We start from the raw sequence: 23,314 nt of genomic DNA, 5'->3' as shown, positions 1-23,314 counted from the left end.
TGTGTCAATGCGTGGCAGGGGCCACCACAATCTTGTGAAGTGAAAGTGAAAGCAAAGCCATGTCCAACTCTTTGTGACCCCATGGACGGTAGTCTATGAGGCTTCTCTATCCATGGGATTTTCCAGGCGAGAGTACTGCAGTGGGTTGCCATTTCCTTCTCCAGGGGATCTTCCTGACCCAGGGATCGAACCCAAGTCTCCTGCATTGCAGGCAGATGCTTTAACCTCTGAGCCACCAGGGAAGCCCTTGTCCTCCACTTAAAATAAATTAATTAATTTAAAATAATAACAGTAATAAATTTTTAAACCTAAAAATTTAAAAATAAAAAATGTATAAACTAGACAAATGCTAGTAACAACAAAAATGGGAATAGCAACAACATTAGAAAAGGGAATTTCCTGCCAGTCCAGTGGTTAAGACTCTTGTACTTCAACTGCTGGGGGCCTTAGTTTGATCTCTGGTCAGGCAACTAAGATCTCAGTGCACATGGCCAAAATAATAACAGAAAAAAATGGAATTCAAAGGAAAAAGCATTAGTGAAAAATATTTTCTATTATATTTAAAAAGAATCCATCTCAAGACCAAACTTTTTAAGCACCTAGCATCTTTACTTCAATACCAAAATCTATTAGAAATGCAAGGACAAATGGACCAATAAAATTAACAGAAATAATTAAGATTAGTAATAAATAGAACAGACAAACTAAGCCTATTCATATAAATAAATATTAGGTTAAAAAAGATGTATTTACAGAGAAAGTATGTGCTGAGATTTGAGTTGGGGTCTGAGGTGGAGAGAGCAGGGTGTCAATGAAATAAGCTTATGTTGATTAACTGTTGAAGACAAGTGATGATTAAATGCAGGTTCATTGTGCTCTTCTACATTTGTTTGAAAAATTCAGACAACTCAGAAGTGAATGATAAATCATTACACAGCAAAACCTAGGGGAGATGACCACAGGTTCTCAAAGAAAACCTGTATGTAACCTTAAAAGCATTTACCAGAAAACAAGACAAATCTTTTCAGCTTTCTGCTTTTATTCTTCTCCCAGTATATGACAGAAGCACCTTGCCAAGTTCCATACAAAATCCTACTGGGATTTTGATTGGGATTTCCTTAAACTAACAGATTAACTTGGGGAAAAATTAATATTTAAAAAAAAAGCTTCTGATTTTGTAACTTCTACATTTTTCCCTATTTCATTAATTTTTGCTGTTATATTTAACTCCTTTTTTTGCATTTATTTTTCAATTCTACCTTGAATGCCTGGCTTTAATAGTTATTTTTAGTCATTTTATTCAAGGATTGCTTTGAAGGCTATAAATTTTCTTATGACTCTGGCCTCAACCCAGAGGTTTCTAAGATTACTATTTTTATTGTCATTCTTTTTGGAATCATTCACAATTGCAGGTTTTATTTCTCCTTCAACACAAAGGCATACATAAACATGTTTCTTAAATTACCAAACTGGATTGTAACATAGCTTATTTTCCTTTTATTGTTACTTTTATTTTTTACTTCCTTGCCTTTGAACAGATTATTATTTGTGAGGAATTCCCTGGCGGTCTAGTGGTTAGGACTCAGCTCTTTCACGGCTAAGAGTGCAGGTTTGATTCCCAGTTGAGGAACTAAGTAAGATCGATCGAGTAGAGGGTGTGGGAAAAAAACTTTTGTGTGTAGTTCCTGCTTTTCACTATTTGTTAAGGTTTTCTTTAGGCATCTTTTGTATATGAATGTTATGAATTACCAGTCTGTCTCTTAACAGAATTCATGCCATTCACATATTTTGTCACTGATATGTTTGGACTCATTCTGGTCCTCTTTTGTTACTTAATTGTTCTCTTTCCTTATTCTGTTGAGTGGAGGCCTATTTAGGACCATTTTAACCTCAGTGGCAGCGGGAGGAGACACCCCGCGTCCGAGGTCAGGGGCGGCGGCCGAGAGGAGCTGCCCTGCATCTGAGGTCAGGGGCAGCGGCCAAGAGGAGTCACCCGGCACCCGAGGCCATGGGTGGCTGCGAGAGGAGCTGGCCAACGCTGGAGGCCAGGGGCGGCGCCCGAGGCCAGGGGCTGCGGCCAGGAGCAGCTACCCGAGGGCCTGGAGGAGCTGTCCCACGTTGAAGGTCAGGAATGGCAGCGGTAAGGAGATGCCCCTTGTCCAAGGTGAGGAGCCGAGCTGTGCTTTGCTGGAGCAGCCGTGAAGAGATACCCCACTCCCAAGGTAAGAGAAACCCAAGTAAGATGGTAGGTGTTGCGAGAGGGCATCAGAGGGCAGACACACTGAAACCATACTCACAGAAAACTAGTCAATCTAATCACACTAGGACCACAGCCTTGTCTAACTCAATGAAACCAAGCCATGCCCGCGGGGCAACCCAAGATGGGCGGGTCATGGTGGAGAGGTCTGACAGAATGTGGTCCACTGGAGAAGGGAATGCCAAACCATTTCAGTATTCTTGCCTTGAGAACCACATGAACAGTATGAAAAGGCAAAATGATAGGATACTGAAAGAGGAACTCCCCAGGTCATTAGGTGCCCAATATGCTACTGGAGATCAGTGAAGAAATAACTCCAGAAAGAATGAAGGGATGAAGCCAAAGCAAAAACAATACCCAGTTGTGGGTGTGACTGGTGATAGAAGCAAGGTCTGATGCTGTAAAGGGCAATATTGCATAGGAACCTGGAATGTCAGGTCCATGAATCAAGGCAAATTGGAAATGGTCAAACAGGAGATGGCAAGAGTGAACGTCGACATTCTAGGAATCAGTGAACTAAAATGGACTGGAATGGGTTAATTTAACGCAGATGACCATTATATCTACTACTGCGGGCAGGAATCCCTCAGAAGAAATGGAGTAGCCATCATGGTCAACAAGAGAGTCCCAAATGCAGTACTTGGATGCAATCTCAAAAACGACAGAATGATTCCTGTTCATTTCCAAGGCAAACCATTCAATATCACAGTTATCCAAGTCTATAAGGGGACGACAGAGGATGAGATGGCTGGATGGCATCAAGGACTCGATGGACGTGAGTCTGAGTGAACTCCGGGAGTTGGTGACGGACAGGGAGGCCTGGCGTGCTGCGATTCATGGGGTCGCAAAGAGTCGGACACGACTGAGCGACTGAACTGAACTGAACTAACCTCATCTGGGCTTCCCTGATAACTCAGTTGGTAAAAGATCCACTGGAGGAAGGATAGGCTACTCACCCCAGTATTCTTGGGTTTCCCTTGTGGCTCAGCTGGTAAAGAATCCGCCTGTATTGTGGAAGACCTGGGTTCGATCTCTGGGTTGGGAAGCTTCCCTGGAGAAAGGAAAGGCTACCAACTCCAGTATTCTGGACTGGAGAATTCCATGGACTATATAGTCCATGGGGTCACAAAGAGTCAGACAAGACTGACTTTCACTTTAACCTCATCTATTAATCTAGTAATGTAGATGAAGTATTTGTAAAATCAAGTGATTTTCCTTTTATCAAATGATTTTAACATTTATTTATTTGGCTGCATTGAGATTTAGTTGCAGCACTCAAGATCTTCACTGATGCACATGGGATATTCATGAGCTTCTTTCTCTCTAGTTGTGGCGCGTGGGCTTAGTTGCCCCACAGCATGTGGGATCCCAGTTCTCCAACCAGGGATCAAGTCCACATCTCCCACTTTATAAGAGGGATTCTTAGCCACTGGACCATCAGGGAAGTTCCTCAAATGATTTTATCTGCATCTTTCCATTGGTTATCCTTAAAAGTTATAACTAATATGAACTATCTCAAAACTTTCTAAGAAAAGTTTTAGAAAACTTACTTCTTCCCTGTTCTCAAAATGTCAAAGACTTTTAGAAGACTTTTATTTCTCTTTCCAATTTCTAATGTTTGAATAGTCTGGAATTTTATTCCTAAATTATTGATTTATATAATACTTATGTGTTGAAAAATACCTTTATGTGGCAACTCATTGAATTCTCAACTTTAAGTAACTTGCTCTTCTAGTATGTACTGAAGAAATCTGATCCTCATTCCTTCACTGATAACTTTCTCTATAAAAACTTTAGGATCCTCAATTTTTCTTTAGTGTTCTAAAATGAAGTATCTTTCTTTTATCCATTGAATCTAGATTCTTGCCCTTCTCTAGGGAAGTGTACTACTTTTTAATAATTTATTCCTTTCTCTCATTTTATTACTTAAATCTAGTAGTATTTATTATTCATCCACTATTTTATTTCAATAAGCATTTCAATTTCTCAAAACATTTCCTTATTCTGAATATTCTTTATAACTGTTTTTGTTTTACAAGGTTAATATGTACATGAATACCATGTACACATACATATATTGAAATTCACACATTAATGTTTATAAAATTTTACTTTATATTTGTTTCAAGGCTAGAGTTATATCCTACAAATTCATCTAAACTACTTAATTCAATTATATATTGTGCCATCTGTCCATGATGATACACACAAATCTATGTATTCATTTAAATGGCTACAAGGCACTCCAGAATATAAACAAAGTTGATTTATTACTTAGTTCAGTATCTTACTGCTGGACACTTAACGCTTCTCTGTTTTGTTGTTGCTGTTGTTATTATCAAGGCACACTTCTTTGGGCACTTGTCTATGATTAGTATGCACTGATGAAAACACTGAGCTTTAATTTGCCAGGCACTGCCAAATTCTCTTTTACCTTCTAGGTCAAGACAGTATCAATCCTAGCTGAATATAAACAACTCTAACTTTTTTACTGTTTGCAACTTTAATCTTTAATTTGGGGGAATTAGGGAAAATATTAAGTTTTTTGTTGTTTAATTTGTACATACTGAGTAACTTCCATGGTCCCAGTATTACGGTGAACATTAACAAATATATTAGTCAACAATGAGCTACAACTTTTGTTTTATGAAAATGTGTTTAGTGCCATGGTTCCACTCCATAACCCAAGGACTCCTTTGGAAAGGGCGAGGTGGGTGGACAGTACTATCACAATGGGAGCAGTATTAACATTTCATAGACAGAAGACAAGAATGTTAGATATCCCATAGACATATAGGAATACAGCAAAGCACAGTCCATGATTCACATGACTTTGAAATGTCCCTCTAGACATTTTCTTTTTTTGGACATTTTAAAAAATATTTATTTATTTAGCCACGTTGGGTCTTAGCTGTGGCATGCAGAATCTTTTTTAGTTGTGGTATAAGTAATTTTTATTTGTGGCATACAAACTCTTAGTTGCAGCCTATGGGATCCAGTTCCCCAAGCAGGGATCAAACCCAGGTCCCTTGCACTGAGAGCTCAGAGTCTTAGCCACTGGACCACCATGGAAGTTCCTCTGTGTGAATCTATGTAAGTGAAAAGCATGATTCTGTAATCTGAGACTAGAGCAAATTCCATTTTATGTATGTGCTTATTCACTCAGTCATGTCCAACTCTTCGCAGCCCATGGACTGTAGCCTGCCATGCACCTCTGTCCATGGGGATTTTCTCTAGGCAAGAATACTGGAGTGGGTTGTTATGCCGTCCTGCAGGGGATCTTCCCAACCCAGGTACCAAACCCACATCTCCCACAGTGTAGGCAGATTCTTCACCCTCTAAGCTACCGGGAATATATGAGAACACAAAATATTTGAGGTACGGTTTTAATATAACTGACTTTTCCAGCAATGAAGCCGTCACGTAAAAAGAGGAAAGACTGTATTTCGTTTTGTTCAGAACATACCAATAGTACGATTTTGAAAAATTTCAGCAAATATTAGAGTTCCTAGTACAAAATATCAATCTAATTTATAACTGCTGCATTGCTAGTAATCCTGTACAAACATTTCACAATTTCATTGTATCTTCCACTACTGTCATGCCTCAGCATTCACACATATTGAAATACAGTATACGTGATCCTATTATATTACAAAATATTCTATTAGTACAAATTTTTTCTCTTTTTAAAGTTTAGAACATAATACTGAGTTTTAGTTTTGTTTTTACATTATAGGTGTGTTATATGATCAATAAATTTCACTACAGAATAATAAAGAGGGCATTTTTTTCTGATGTGCTCAGTGTGGCCAAAAATCATTTGTAAGGAAGGAGTAAGGCATGGGGGCAAGATCTCTTCATTTAATCAATCTGTCAAAAGAAAGTGAAGTTTACGTAAAGAAAACTAACAATTCATTAAATACTTTTAGTAGGCAGTTATAAGCTTAGACATTGATTTTAAGCTGTCACTGAAAATATGCCATAACAGGAAAACTTATTACAAGCCTGTTCCAGTTACATCATCTATTGTTGAGTTACAAATCACCCCAAAACTTAATGGCACAAAAAAACCGTTTTCCTTTCCTCACATGTTCAGTGGGTGAGGAATTCAGACAGGCCCAAGCACAGAATTCTTGTCTTTGCTCACACTGACTGGGACCTCCACACGAACTCAAATGGCTGGGGCTAGATCAGCTGGTGGCTCCTCCAGGCCACATGTGTGACACCTGGGCTCAGACAGGTCAACCATGGGACCTACAAATGGCCTCTCCATGGAGTCTGGACAATGCAGACTCCATGTACTGACAGAATGATGGCTGAGTTCCAGCAGAAATATCCAGAGAGCAAACAGTACAAGAAAACCAAGTAGAAGCTGCATGGCCTTCTATGACCTAGCCTTGAGAGTTACACAGCATTACTTCTACAACCTCACCCAGATCCAAGGGGAGAGGACATGGACTCCACCTGTCGATGGAAGGAATGCCAAAGAAGCTAAGGGCCATATTTTAAAACTACCACAGATTACTTTCAGCCAACCAAGATGCTAAATCAAAACAACTAGTAGCCTGGCTGTTCTTTAAATCTGTTTCCCTGTTAAATTCAAAGCTACAAACACTTTTGGAGCAACTATAATGAACAAGACCCATGAACGCTGGAAAGATAACCAAAACCATGGTCTCAACATTAAAAAACTTAACACTAAGCACTCAGAATGCACAAACTGTATGCTAAGGCCAGGAAAGTCGGAAAGGACAGAACTCATGTATTTAAAACATCCAATTTTGGTACTATCATGTAACAATCAATTGTGATTACTGGCTCTAAATCTTTTAAAAAGAAGTGTCAACTTTTTAATAAAATCCCATTTTAGTCCCCAAATTCTGTAAGACATTAAACATTCTACATCTTTTTAATAACTCTGAATCATATACTTCATGAATCTTAAAAAACAAAGTTCCCAATATGCCCTCTGACACCAAAGCATTTTGTAAGAGCATATGACTCAGACTAGGTGGTGATTAGAACTGGGTATAGAAGTCACCTCACCTTTCACCTTCAACAAGTCACAACCTTACTGCCTAACAGTATCATATCCCATAGCGTCTTATTATTTAAAACTTTAAGATTAATGTCAACCCTGCTTTCTGACTCGATTTACAATAACACAAAAGTGTCAGAAACATCAGTAAGTTGATAAACTTTATGAACAGAACTTAAGGTAGGCAGGATCAACTCCCTGATTCTCTCCAACAGCTAACTGTGGTTTTACAAATCTGAGTAAGAGTAAAATCTTCCCATTTTCCTTCCTTTTCTCCTTCCACAAAGCTCCACACATGTGGGTGTTGGAGTAGAAAAGTAATGGCAAACAGAACAAGCACTAGAAAGTAAACGAACTATCCTCATTTGAGCCATTTTTCCCTGTCCGAACTTCAGCCCAGAGTGAGTGACACAACTGAAGAGTTGGGAAGAAAACTCTAAGGAAGGAAGAGAGCTGCAAGTACAAAAAACACTTTACCCTTTTGCCTGTCAGGTTAAAAAGGAAAGTGAAACAAAGTTTAATTTTCTAAAGCTTTACATTTTAAGAATCACAATACATAATAAGAATTTGTCAAAAACATTTAAATAAGTGTAAGAGTATGAATGAAATTCTTCACTTTCAAAGACTCCATCAGTCCTGAGAACCAGATCCATACCAAACTGGTATCGCTCATTTAATGAGAAATTCCATTTCTTCTAGATTAAGGGAACGACAGCTGCTTTTAAAACTCAAAAGCACATATGCCAGCTTCCAGTGAAATTACCTTAGAAAAGAAGAATCAGTAACAAGTACTCAAGTAGGATTTCTTTTGATTCTGAAGTATATACCACAAAATAGCACATTCTGTTAAATGCACAACAACCTAGGAACAGCACCACCCTCTCTCAAAGATCCATCCGTAATGCTCAGACTGTGGTCTCCAAGGCCATTTCCCAGTAAAAGCAATCAGGACTCTGGAGACAAAGGTTCAGGGCAAGAAGCATAAAAGATGAGCCTGAAACATCTTATGATATCAGAAAATAAGATAATAAAGACCACTGGGATCATTTCAAAATGACTCCAGGACAAACCAAAATAAGCCCCACTAGCTAAAGATAAGACAACTTGAGTGTCAATGAAGATAACTGATAATAAATATCAAATATGGACAAACACTTGCACTCATGATGAAACTAAAAAAGTAAATTGGTGATCTTTGGAGAATGCCAGGAACCACTTTGTCCTGTGTGTTTAGTTGCTCAGTAGTGTTCAACTCTTTGCAACCCCATGGACTGTAGCCCACCAGGCCCCTCAGTCCACAGGGATTCTCCAGGCACGAATACTAGAGTAGGCTGCCATGCCCTCCTCCAGGGGATCTTCCCAACACAGGGATCGAATCTGGTCTCCGGCATTTGCAAGTGGATTCTTTACCAGCTGAGCTACGAGGGAAGCCCAGGAACCACTTTACTATTTTTGAAAAACCGGTAACTAAAAAGGGCAAAAACCTCATCAAGCATTTAACCTACCTTTCTTATAAGATCTAAACCAGAAGAACAAACTGATAGTTGAGAGAGGAAATATTTCTTTTTATAGAAATATTCCACCCAATACATGAGGGAATGATAGTTTTAAATGCATAATTTTTACAGCCTTGATGAATAGATAAATTAAAGTAATTATCAATCAGTCAATGATTTCAGTTCAGTCTCTCAGTCATGTCCAACTCTTTGCGACCCCATGAATCGCAGCACACCAGGCCTCCCTGTCCATCACCAACTCCCAGAGTTCACTCAGACTCATGTCCATCAAGTCAGTGATGCCATCCAGCCACCTCATCCTTTGTCGTCCCCTTCTCCTCCTGCCCTCAATCCCTCCCAGCATCAGAGTCTTTTCCAATGAGTCAACTCTTTGCATGAGGTGGCCAAAGTACTGGACTTTCAGCTTTAGCATCATTCCTTCCAAAGAAATCCCAGGGCTGATCTCCTTTAGAATGGACTGGTTGGATCTCCTTGCAGTCCAAGGGACTCTCAAGAGTCTTCTCCAACGCCACAGTTCAAAAGCATCAATTCTTCGGCGCTCAGCTTTCTTCACAGTCCAACTCTCACATCCATACATGACCACTGGAAAAACCATAGCCTTCACTAGACGGACCTCTGTTGGCAAAGAAATGTCTGCTTTTTAATATGCTATCTAGGTTGGTCAGAACTTTCCTTCCAAGGAGTAAGCGTTTTTTAATTTCACGGCTGCAATCACTATCTGCACTGATTTTGGAGCCCAAAAATATAAAGTCTGACACTGTTTCCACTGTTTCCCCATCTATCTCCCATGAAGTGATGGGACCAGATGCCATGATCTTAGTTTTCTGAATGCTGAGCTCTAAGCCACCTTTTTCACTCTCCTCTTTCACTTTCATCAAGAGGCTTTTTAGTTCCTCTTCACTTTCTTCCATAAGGGTGGTGTCATCTGCATATCTGAGGTTATTGATATTTCTCCCAGCCATCTTGATTCCAGCTTGTACTTCTTCCAGCCCAGTGTTTCTCATGATGTACTCTGCATGTAAGTTAAATAAGCAGCGTGACAATATACAGTCTTGACATACTCCTTTCCCTATTTGGAACCAGTCTGTTGTTCTATGTCCAGTTCTAACTGTTGCTTCCTGACCTGCATATAGGTTTCTCAAGAGGCAGGTCAGGTGATCTGGTATTCCCATCTCTTTCAGAATTTTCCACAGTTTTTATATCTCCACAAAAAAAGAAAATTAAAATTTCTTTATTTTTTGTTATAAAAGGCATTGGTAGGAAATTTTACAAAATCTGAATATGTTTATATATCATGATGCTGGTGTTAGGAAAGAGAATGTCCTCATTCTTAGAAGATACACACTGAAGTTATCTTTAGGGGTTAGGGGAAATATATCAATTTATTTTCAGACAATTCAAATATATTAATATGTACATAGAATTAATGGGCTTCCCTGGTGGCTCAGTGGTAAACAGTCCACCTGCCAATGCAGGAGGCACAGGTTCAATCCCTGGGTCAGGAAGATCCATCCCCTGGAGAAAGAAATGGCCACCCACTCCAGTACTCTTGCCTAGGAAATCCCATGGACAGAGGAGCCTGGTGGACTATAGTCCATGGGGTCGCAAAGAGTCAGATATGACTGAGTAGCTAAACAATAGACAAGATAGAATAACAGAATAAATATAGTAAAATTGTTAACGTTTGGGGAATCTAAATGAAGGGCATATGGAATTCCTGGTAATGTTTTTAATAATTTTTTTGTAAATCTTAGATTATTTCAAAGTAAAATGTTATTAAAAAGAGACAGGCAACAATATATTATAGACCTCATAACAGAAGTACATAATGCTACCCATTAAGTGATCTTTTACCCCCACTCCCATTCCACAAAGAAAAAAAAACCCTAGATTTTTGACCCTCTAGAATCTGGATCTAACTATCCATGTACAGCTAAACATAGTAAAGGACACAACAGAGATGAAGTCAACAAACTCCAAGGTAAAGACAACTCAACAGGATGAACCACCTGGTTATCTTCAACAAAATACTGAGATAGAATGTTAAATAATATGTATCTATAGATTAAAAGACAAGGATGTCCCCACAAAAACTTGTACAGAAATGTTCATAACAACATCATTCATAATTACCAGAAAGGAGACAATACAAATGTCCATCAACTGGTGAATAAACAAAATGTAGTACATCCACCCAATATATCACTTAGCTATAAACAGGGATGAAGTAGTTCATACTATAAAATGGAAGAAACCTGAAAACATTATGCTAAGTAAAAAGCCAGATACAAAGAAAAACACAAACTATATGATTCCATTTATAAGAAATGTCCAGAAAAAGGCAGCTCTATAGAGACAGAAAGTACATCAGAGGTTGCCAGGGATTGACAGAAAGGGAGAATAGGGAGTAACTGGCTTCTTTTTTGGGGTGATGGAAATAATCTGAAGTTAGCAGTGGTGATGGCTATAAAGCTTTGAGAAAACCACTAAATTGTACAATTTAAAAGCTTGTATTTTATGCTACATGAAGTATTTATCAATTATTAAAATGGATGAGGAAAAACAAAACTTAAGAGTCTTACCAACCAATCACCTTATTCTGATCCTGATGTAAACAAATTATAAAAATGAAAAAATACTGTAAAGGAGAAAATGTGAAAACCAACTAGGTATTTGAGGATACCAATGTTTACAGAATCCTAAATGATCAATGGATGCTAAAACAAGTGCACTAATGTTGGACCAAAAGCAAGATATTTACATAGTTGCCAGGTGAAGTGAAGTGAAGTGAAGTGAAGTGTGAGTCGCTCAGTCACATCCGCCTCTTTGTGACCCCATGGACTAGTCCATGGGATTCTCCAGGCCAGAATACTGGAGTGGGTAGCCTTTCCCTTCTCCATAGGATCTTCCCAACCCAGGGATCAAACCCAGGTCTCCCGCACTGCAGGCAGATTCTTTACCAGCTGAGCCATAAGGGAAGCCCAAGAATGCTGGAGTGGGTAGCCTATCCCTTCTCCAGCAGATCTTCCCAACCCAGGAATCAAACTGGGGTTTCCTGCATTGCAGGCGGATTCTTTCCTGATAGCAACTGAGCTATCAGGGAAGCCCAGTTGCCAGGTACCTCCCTCAAAATAACTTACTGGATACAAAGGAACACCACCTTAACCAAGTAATCAAACCTAATATCACCATTGGATTGAGGACACATCACTACAGCATCACTACAAAAAGAATACATAACCTGAATCTAATGATGAGGAAACATTACACAAACACAAACTGAACCATATTCAACAAAATAACTGACCTACTTTCTTCAAAAATGTTAAGGTCAAAAAGCACAGAGACTGAGGAACTGGTCCCATTATCAAGGATACACAACAATAAAACACAGTGTGTGATTCTGGATTTCATCCTAGACTAAGGAAAAATACATAGCTACTCAGAACACTGTTGAGACATGAAATCTGAATAAGGACTGTGAATGAGGTAACAGTTTTGTTGTAAATACTAGGTTTCCTGAGACCTTTACACTAAACTGTGGTTATGTAAAAGAATTCTAGCACATTTAGGAAAAACACTCTAAAGTCTCCACTTACTCTCAAATGGTTCAGGAAATATATATATATATTATATATATATAAAGAATGATAAAATGTTAATTGCTGGATCTGGGTCAAGAGCATCCTGAAGCTCCTTGTATATTCTTGGCATTTCCTGAAAGTCTGGATGAGGCTGTATCTTTTAGAAATATATTCTGAAATACAGGCAGATAAAAAAGATATCTCTGATAAGCCTCAAAACAATGGGACAAGTAGGGGTCTAGATGAATTAATTGGTCATGTATTAATAACTGTTAAAACAGAATAATGGAAAACATCAGGTGTATTATACCTGTACTTTTATGTTTGAAATTTTCTGCAACAAAAAGTTTTAAAGAACTCCACAATGAAGTGGAAAAACTAAGATTCAGGAAAATTAAGTGGCACCCACATCCAAGACTCTGTTTTTTCATATGTTTTCTCCATTAATCCCTCCTTAAAAACCTCTTTATAAAGCATGAACTATTCAGGCAATTTTTATTCTCTTCGTGTGAAGGTTTAGTCAATATGGAAACAAAAGTACAGTTGATACTTCTAACTCTATTTTACATGGATATACAGTTAACTTGGAGAATAAAAATCAATAAATAATGGAAGAAAACAGGTAAATGTAGATAGAAGTAATCCATCCAAACAGATGATCTACAAATCACTGAGGGGGAAAAACCGACATTTATTAAGCATTCAATGTAAGTCATTCCTTGAGTCATCACATCATTGCTGGCATAATTCTTCCCTTAGTCTTTTTTTCCTTAAAGTATGCAATTTTAGATTTTTTTTTTTTTTTGGCCATGCCATATGGCTGTGGGATCTTAGCTCCCCCACCAGGGATTGAAACTAGGCCATCAGTAATGAAAGCATGGAGTCCTAACCATTGTTCTGCCGGGGAATTCCCTCCTTTAATTTTTTCTTAACTGTGATAAAAATATAATTCAAAATGAGGTGATTTTTTTTCAACCTCATTTTACAAATAAGGAAAATGCAGATGAATGAGAAGTTAAGAATTTTTGCCAAGGCAGGCAGCAAGTAACCAACCAGAATCTGAACCCAGGTCTTGCTTTAATCTGCATGATTACCACTATGTAGTTTGACTGATTCTTAATTTTCTTAGATTTTCATTTCTATGAGCCAATATAAAGAGCCTAATCAATTCTGAAAAACCTGATTTTCTATTTACAAGCCTAAAATAGACAGCTCCAAAAGGCAGCCATGCTTAGACCCCCCGCAAGCAGTCAGCAGACTCCCTAACAATCTTGACATCTCACTACCTTTGCAATGACAAATTACATTAGAAGCTAAACTAAATCCAAAAGTACATCAGTGAGACATTTTATGTTTCTTAACATTATGTTATAAATGGTGAATAAAATCCAAATAGTTTTGCATGCTTTAATGACATGTTGACTTTCTAAATTTCAGCTACAGATAAATAACTGATTAGTATGTCATTTTAAAAAGCAATACTCTGATCTCATACATGAGGAACAAATACGACTGCCCTGAATCTGTCAATATATAATTTGTAAATACTACAGAATAACCCATATCATAATTAACACTTTTCCTACAAAAATTTTTTTTTTAATATATAAAACTACAGCAGAAAATATAGTAGGAATTTAACTTACAGACAACCAATCTGCTTGGTTAAATTGGCAACACAGTGGGGAAATCTCAGGCAGACAGAGAACCAACCTGTCTGCACAACAGCCTCCTTTCCCCCATTACCAAAACACTTCACAAGCTTGAGGATCCCCAAGACCAGAGTCTGACACATCACAGTATTAAACTGAAAAATACACATATATATAGAAAAAGGAATGGCAACCCACTCCAGTACTCTTGCCTGGAGAATCCCATGGACAAAGCAGCCTGGCGGGCTACAGTCCATGAGGTCGCAAAGAGTCAGACAGGACTAAGCGACTAACACACACACATACATATCCTGATCTCATTACATGTTTTGTAGGACGAAAATGGCTTTTAAGACAAAGTACTTAAACTACTTTACTTCTTTTTTTAAATTTAAATCACTTTTTTATTAATCCTTTGTTGCTTTAAAAAAAGGGGCAGGGGTGCTAGGATGTGTCAAAGCTGTTGACTGGAAGGAAAGAGCACACAATGAAAATTAAACTGCAAAGAAATACTCAGAGTTGCTACCTTCAAGAATTTTCCATTATCACCTTGCACTTCTTTCTTTAGCAAACTTTTTTTCCCACACATACCTACTACTACAAACATATAATACCACTCAGAATTTTACAAACTGTAAATATAACCCAGCTGTTTCATAGAGGAGGGGAAAAAGTCCTCCAAAATACCAGTGAAGTATTCATTTCTGCATATTCAAAACTTCAAACCACCGTGAAAAACGGGAGATGAGAAAACACTGCCCTGATTGTCTGCTAAAGCCTATTTGCAAAGACTTCTATTTCAACCTTTTGACTAATTAATAAATGTATGTTGCATCCTAAAAATATACATACTAAAACCAAGAGTCACCCAAAAAACCTACTCCCATCTAAACTAAGAAGAAAACAAATGGGAAACTAAAAAGTTACAGGTAACACAGTATTTTTCCTAATATCACACAAAAAAAGAGACTCAAAACACATTTTAAGTTTTTTCCAAGAAAAAGACAATTAACTTACTAGCATGCTTGTCTGCAAGCATTATAAGCGTGTTGGAAATATCTCGTCGTCTATAAAAGCACACTACTTTTGCTTCCACGTTGCCAGTTGCAGTCTAAGAAATAAGAAAAATAAAAGTCATCTGGACTGAATATTAGACTCAAGTAGTTTATAAAACAAAACTAGAGACAGCACAATTATAAGATCACTCTCACTTACTGTGCCAACCACAGCTGCAGGATAGAGAGCTAAAAAATTCAAATAAGGACTAGCAGCATTTGTAAAAGTTCCAAGTGAAACTGAAATGTCAAACATAAAATAACTCACTGGCATCAATTAAACTAAAGTGATCAGACAGCTTTAATGACTAAAGCCAGACATAGTTAACTCTGATTAGCCTTAAGAAACTAATCCCCCAAATTTAAAAAGCCACAACATAACTTAAAACATTTAAATGTAAGTCCTCCAAACCCTCTCCCAGAGGCACAGACTAAGCGCAACGTCACCCAGCCCCTCCTCTTAGACACCCCTACGTTCGACAGATGGTGACACTCTGCAGGTGCAGGGCAGGTCAACAGATGAGGTGGACCAGAGAGCTTGGGAAAGCATTCTCAGCTCAAAGGAGTCTATGAACCCATAATGCTCAATATTCTTGGTAGAACTTAGTCTACCTTCACATATGAAAGTATTAAAAGCCTTGAGTTATGAACACTGAAGTGCTTATTTCTTTTTGACTACAGTCTAGAATGCAATCAATATTCAGTTAGGCTGTAATTTACTGCAGCTGGGGCCCAGGCTCCTACCCTCCAATTCTTTATGAATTCTGAGAGCTTTCAAGGTCAATCGTTCACTACAAAGCTCACTGTAAAAACACATAGATTACAATAAAACGCTCTTGTGACTTCCAATTTCAAACAAATTTGAGAACAAATTTTCAGAATTTCTCTGGGCTAACTGATATACTCAGACACAAAGAAATAAGAATATGTATGTGCTGCAGTAAATGTGTCAATTTTATGAAGTTCAGCAGCAGTATTCTAGAATGAAGAATAGTCTTGTAGAAATATTGCCCCTTAAAATTGAAATCATATTAAATCCTAACCAAAGTGCTTCTATAATTCACAATATTGTGATCAAATACATCCTCCAGAAGCAATGATCCCACAGTCTGCCAAATGAACAGGCCAATATTTCCATGTAAATAAAATCTATCAATGACTTCAATTACCCATACTTTATCATTTTTTCTCTTTTTGAGACAAAAGCATATTAAAAACCTAAAGCAAGAGTTTTAAGATATACATTTTCTTCTGCCTCACTGATGAGTTCCTTCAACAAGGATACTCTATAAAGCCAATTAAATTCTTATTTAAACCTGCTTGTGGTAGACAGGCATAGTTCAAAACAAATATTCTCTCCTGAATCATGTACACACTTGGCTATTAGGTAGTTTACAGCTACAGTATTCCTCTTCTCTATTATACGCACACGTGCGTGCGTGTACACACACGCACCCTTCAAGTATTCCTCTAAAGTTGAACTACTGAAACTGCAGTCTAAGGCCCAGTACACAACTGTTACTGTCTAACAGAAATCAGTACAGATATTAAGTGTATTATAGTATTTGAGAGTTAATTTCCTATCTCTTGAATCTAATAACAAAAAATGGGGCCTTCATTTTTATAAGCCTACTTTAAATTTAATTTTTCTACTCTAGTTTAAATTTTACAAAAGCAGCCTAAGATACTGAAGATTTTTAAAACTCCTCCACCACAAATTTTTAAAGCTCCTCCCCAGCTGCAGAAGCACAGCTGTGAAGACCAAGGCTAAAAGCTGGTGTATACAGTCACCAAAGCTCTTTTGCCCTCTTCTTGTGCCTCACTCAGCATGTGCTAAGCACTAGGGACGCCCACCCTCTGCATGGTGCCCACCCTCATGGAGCCTCCACTCCAGCAGAGATGCCCGTTCATATGTCACCTCCTCTCCAACCTTCCAGAGCCCAGCAGGCATCATGTCCCTCACCCAGAAACCTTCGCCAGTTCCCAATAACTTAAGTATAAAAGTAGAACATTCCTGACAAATTACCAACACTATTTTCCTTTACTCCTTTCTTTTCCCCTCCAGACTCCATTTCTTACTCCTGGAGGAAGGAAGTAAGGAAAAAGCAGAAAAAGTTTTTTCCCTGGGGAAAAACCAGAAGTTTCAAGGAGGAGGCAAGGAGTACAGGGTCCTTAATTGGCTAGAAAAGAAAAGTCCAATAGGTGGAGCCTGGAGGACAGAGCAGTCTAAGAAAAAAAAAAGACCTGCACAAACCCCCAGGTGGGAAAAGTGGAGACAGGTAGAAGAACATACAATGAACAGCAACGTACTATGTTCTTTTCTCCACTTAGGTTGCAGCCTCTTAAATCTCTAGTCTGTCAAACATGGTTAGAAAAACATCCTCCAGCAGTAAGGGGCTTTGAGTCCACCTCATACTCATGTCCACTTCTATCCTCAACTTAAGAAAGTACATTCTTAAAAAACAAAATAACCAAACACTTTCCAACATGGAAAGTCCACAGTCTGCTCCAACTAGAACAAATGGAAAGGAACTTTCTTTTCCCAATTTCTCTCCTTATTCCCAACAAATCCTAAATGTCAGGAGGGGCCTTAATTTGGGTTCCATCAAAAGGGCTTTGAGGGGATCTCCTGAAATTATGTGTAAAATCTTACATGTGCAAATATAGATTGGGATGGGGGACAAGATTAGATGCTCAAAGAAGTTGGTGGCTCCCTTCTCCCCACCAAAAAAAAAAAAGACCCTAAACATTAAAATAAATCTCAGGGCAAGCTGGATGTCTAATAAAATATACAAAATATGAAGATACAGACAAATTATACAACATAATACACCCAAAAAATATATCCATAGCAAATAACATCAAATTTACCCACAAGCATAATTTCCAAAACTTCCTGAGACTGTACCTTCATTATTACAGGCACAAAGCTTTCTTTCAACATGTGTGCAGACTGAATCTTTAGAAGAGCAACACCCAAACTAGAGTGACTAACTAAAATTTTCCCAAAAGCTGTTTTCTATTTTAACTTTATAGTCTTCCTCCAAAAGATCATCACCAGTCTATCTGAGTACAACTTACAGAAGAGGAAAAGAGGGAATGAGATAACAATGTTGAACTGTTTTCATCAACCCATTATTTAGTTTTGCAACTGAAAGTTCTGGGGAAAAAAAAAAAAAACAACTGAGACAAAAATCTATTCTTTAATTCAAAAAAAGAAAATACTTAGTTCTGCTTTTTAACTGACAAGTAACATCTCAAATAAGATTTTTTTAAAAAGGAACTATCAACCTATAAAAGTGAATTTCATATAAAAATAATGACAAATTTTTTTTGTTAAAAAAAATTATATTTCTTTTTCTTTTTTTCCTTTGGTCATGCTGTACAGCTTGCAGGATCTTAAGTTCCCAGAGTAGGGACTGAACCTGGGGCCCAGCATGGAAAGCACCATGTTTTAACCAGTGGACCAGAGAATCCTAAAACACATCCTACCTAATTAGAAGAAAGTTAATAAAATAGGTTAATGTTCTTTCTCTTAGCTTATCAATTAGACTCTATCAAGCATTCTTAAATTCATTATTTGGATTTTTCCAATCATGTTAAATTTCCCCACTTGGCCAACTTGACCTCTGACCCACTCAGCGCATTTCTAGAACTCTTATGGCCCCGATCCCAAGACTACCTCCTTCTCATCCTTTAAGCTTCAATTTCAATGTCCTTAAAGTCCAATCTCTACTCCAAGGAAGCAATCTGTTATTCTGCCAAGGCTCTTGCTTATTCCTTTGTAGACATTAACACCATTTACAATAATTTTCTTTACACCTGTGCATTCATCTTCTTCTGTGTCTCCCTCATGAGAATGTAGACCCTGTGTGGGTCCACACTACGTAGACCAAAGACTAGGTCCATAGCAAAGACCATGTCCATGTTGGTCACCGCAGTATCTCTGAGCCTAGCATGGTACCTGCTGTATAATAAAAACTCAAGAAATATTTAATAAATTACTTAAAATGAAATCAATCTTTCACATCCCTTCAGAAATAAAGGTCCTATGTAAATATCTAATAATTAATTACTCAATCACAGTTCCTTTTAATCAATACTCCATCCACTCAAATTGTCATTCTCTGAAATTATAGAGAATCTCATCTCTCACAATTCAGTGACCCCTAGTCCCCTAAGGACTGTTAGTATATTAATGACTTCCTATGAAAGCAGAGGGAGAGGGAGAAGGTGAGGATGTGGAGGAGGAAAGGGACTTTCAAAGCAAACAGTAATATAATGATGGAGTCTGAAATAATCCACGTTCTAGCTAAATGTGTAACCCAGACATTTAAGTTACTTAACCATGGGGTGCTTCCCAACAATCCATGATGCATCTACTTTAAAAGTTTAAGGTACTGTGAGGCTCAAGAGGTGACAAACTTGAATCCCTGGATTATATGCTTCCAGAGCACCATGCTCTGGGGTTTGTAAATTTAGCACAGATCCAATTTTCCTTCTTCTTGTGGAATTATCTGGCTGATGTCCATCTTCACTACTAGACCTATCTCATTCATTCTTCAGCTCCTAAAAGTACCTGGCAGGTAGCAGGCTCTTACAAATATTTGTAAGATGAATGAACCAAAGTACTTGTAACCAGTAAAGCCATGTACAGGTATTAACATCAGACATCTGAGAAATTCACCAATTCAAGAAATATTTCCTGAATGCCTTAACTATGTGCCAGCCACTATTCTAAAGCACTTAGGATCCATTAGTGAACAGAAAAGATCACTACACACCTAGGGCTTTCATTCTAGTTTGCAAAATCAGGCAATGAAAATACAGGGACACCTCATTTTACTGCACTTGGGCTCACTCAACTTCACAGATACTGTGTTTCTTTACAAACTGATGGGTCAAGCAAGTTTATCAGTGCCATTTTTCCAACAGCATTTGTTCACTTAGTGTCTGTCACATTTTGGTAAATCTTGCAACATTTCAAACTTTTTCATTATTATGACCCATTTGTAATGGTGACCTTTAATATATGTTATGAGTCACTAAAGACTCAGATGACAGCCAGCATTTCTTTCAGCAATAAAGTATTTCTTAATGAGGCATGCACATCTTTTTTTTTTTGGCTGCACTGGGTCTCGGTTGCTGCACGTGGTGATCTTTAGCTGTAGCATGAGAACTCTTAGTCATGGCATGTGGGATCATCCCTACACCAGGGATCAAACCCGGGCCCCCTACACTGGGGACCTCAAAGTCAGCCATTGGACCACCAGGGAAATCCCTGCATGTTCATCATTTTATACACATAATAGACTACAGTATGGTGTAAACCTAACTTTTATATGCACTGGGAAACTAAAAAATTCATGTGACTTGCTTTACTGCAATGTCTGCCTTACTGCAGTGGTCTGAACCAAACCCACAATATCTCTGAGGTATGCCTATAAACACATAAAGTATATTTGAAGGTGATAAATGATATGGAGGAAAAAGCAAGGGACAGGGAACTGGAAACGACGAGACAGTACTAAGGTGAGTGCCTATGAGAAAGAGCCGAGATGGCCCAGTGGTTAGGACTCTTTTCACTGCCACGGCCTTGGATTCAATCCCTGGTCAGGTACTGAGATCCCACAACACACACACAGCGTGGCCAAGAAAGAGTTTACTCCACTTGGAGCCAAATGAACAAAGCAGGGAGCAGCCAGAGAATACCAATCTCATAGGCCAATATTTTTCTTTAAATCCTAGTTAACTTTCTAAATAAACTGATACCATAAACAGGGTGGAATTGCCTAAATCTTTATTAAGCCTTTTATTTAAAACAATTTTTTTTTTTTTTTAATTTTCAGCAGCACTGCATGGGTTAAAGGATCTTTCCTCCCAGACCAGGGATGGAACCTGGGCTGTAGCAGTGAAAGCGCTGAGCCCGAACCACTGGACTACAAAGGAATTTGCTGGAATTGCCTAAATTCTTAAACCTTACATCAATAACATAAAAGAGAAGCACTTCAGGAAGACATCTCAACAGTTTCCACCCACAGACTGACCTAACCCTGCAGCCATTTGCTTCATTTGGTGGTTGGCAGTCTCAAATTCTACAGAAGTTTTTAAAATGCAACATCGCCAGGGTATCCCCAAAAGTGAACCAGGACGTCCAAGCTCATAAGTCAGGCATGCCCTTGGCCAGACCTGGCTTCCAGGGACTCAAAACTGGATCAGTCTCCAGATGGTATTTTGGGGGAAAAGTATAAGCTAGATAGCCCCCAAACATTCTGATCGCAAGAATCCTCACCAGCTACACAGGCAACTCTCAAAACCATCAGAAATTTATGGTCAGGTCGCTTATGACTATTCAAGTGCCTCCGTTGTAAAAGCTGAACTATTGCCAACAGTCAGTATGCTGCTGCTGTCCTGGACACCCCTGATCATGGACAAAACAATGGGTAAGTTTTATTTATTCCAGCCTACAGTACCAAAAAAGCCACTTTATAATTATACCAATACTGTAATTCTTATTAGTTAGCCTAGTCTAGAATTTTACAAATTCCCTTAAATATTATATTTCCTAACTTCTTCCTTCTCAAGCTGAAACAGGAAAAAATTCACTAAAAAGGGAGAAACACAAATTATGACTTCAAATATAAAAAGGCACTGAGTTACTGGAGTGGCCTGCTCGGAGAAGCTCCCAGCAATTTAAAGAAATCTGCAGATGTTATATATTCAATATCAATATTTAATATCAGAGGTAATTATAAAAAGTGAAACATTTGGAATCTTGCATAATTCTCTAATCTGAAATCCATACTTTCAAAGAGTCTGGAACTGCAAGTAAAATCACCTCTTATGCTCTTTACCCACTTATCCTTCAATAGGAAACAAGTATTACTTAATATTAGAATCAAGAACACTCGGTGTATACCTTGTTGAGTTCTTCTATCCTTCTGATGAGGTACGGATTGCTTGAGGAATTCTCAAAGTAGACATAATCTGTAAGTAAAGGAAGTAAAGAGCTTAATCTTTTCAACAGAAAGTTCACAGGTGCCAATCTGTGACTTTTTATATTAGGTAATTCACATTCAAAATGAAGCACGCCCATAATTCATTCCCTGGTAAAAGCAAACTTAGTAATGCAAACTTAATATATTCCCTCCTGTGCCTACCATTCACAGATCCTTATTTTCCTGGCATTTTCACTTCCATTCATGTTTTATTCAAGTTCTCCTAGACTCTTGTCCCACATGTGTCAAATTTTTAATAATAAACAAAAAGACACCTCTTATCATTTAGTCAGGGCTGACTAAACATGTGTCTTTCATACTGTAACTGCTTCCACATCTTTTCACTCCAATCCATTTGCCCTGGAGTATGCTTCTCACATAAAACTATTGACCTAAGACAAATTCAGAGCATCTTGAAAGGCTTAGCAGCCCAAAGTACATTTCAATCACCAACTTAAAAAAAAAAAAAAATCAGGTGAGCAGAGGAGAAGCACACGGACCAACTTTTTCACAGCTCTATCTAGGAGGATGGGCGGGGGGAGAAAGGAGACAGGTCACTTTTTGAGAGGCAGAGCTCTCTGGAGGTGATATCGGTTTTTTTTAATACCTCATTTACCAAATTTAATCTAGACCCCTTTAGGGTCTTGTTATAATGAAATTGCTGCAGCCTTTCAACCAAAAGGATAAAAATTTTCAAGTGTGGTTTTTCCTGTCATCTAATAGGCTCACTGGAAACTCCCCACTGTGTGTTTATTTGAGAGGCTGAGCTGTATTGTCTATCTTAGTGGCTCTTTCCCTTCTCCCTTCTGCAAAGTGGCCTCATTTAGCCAGGCCATTCCCACCACCATCCATCAAGAAGCTCGGCTAATGAGCAGAAGAGCACGTCTCACACACAAACACGCCACTTATCTGAATTATTATTTCACCAGGAAAGAGACAGGAGGGCGTCGTGAGTAGGGAGAAAGTTTGTTTGACCTTATTTCTCTCTTCTGCAGAAGGCTGGGAAGGAGGCAGACAGTAGAGCGAACGTCCAGGCAGAGCTCAACTCCCCAGACTAGGCTGCGGTGCCCTGGCCCCTCTAAGCCCCATTATTGGGGGAGAGGGAAGGGGGGCGGGGAGGAACCGGACAAGAAACCGAAGGGAGAGTGACGACGGAGAGGTGTAGGGCCCTGTCCCCGCAAACAGGCCTATCCAGCTGTGCCCCTGGCTG

General features: G+C 38.5%; 1 protein-coding gene across 6 annotated transcripts in view; it reads right to left on the bottom strand.

The window, feature by feature from the left end:
* The window catches only part of MTA3 (metastasis associated 1 family member 3), a 211,745-nt gene that overhangs the window by 140,978 nt on the left and 47,453 nt on the right, over window positions 1-23,314 (bottom strand). For all 6 annotated transcript variants that reach the window (XR_005718373.1, XM_040224560.1, XM_040224561.1 and 3 more), the window contains exons 2-3: window positions 22,026-22,093; window positions 15,069-15,162 (exon numbers count right to left, since the gene is read on the bottom strand). Coding sequence is in view for 5 of the 6 variants with exons in the window: in XM_040224560.1 (XP_040080494.1) it covers window positions 15,069-15,162; window positions 22,026-22,093 (162 nt within the window). In the remaining variant the exon portion in view is untranslated. The remainder of the gene's footprint in view (window positions 1-15,068; window positions 15,163-22,025; window positions 22,094-23,314) is intronic.

Source organism: Oryx dammah, unplaced genomic scaffold (genome assembly GCF_014754425.2).
Source record: "Oryx dammah isolate SB20612 unplaced genomic scaffold, SCBI_Odam_1.1 HiC_scaffold_25, whole genome shotgun sequence".
In the NCBI taxonomy this organism is placed as follows: Eukaryota; Metazoa; Chordata; class Mammalia; order Artiodactyla; family Bovidae; genus Oryx; species Oryx dammah.
The sequence above is the reverse complement of the archived record's forward strand: the minus strand, read 5'-3'. Positions and strand labels throughout refer to the sequence as shown.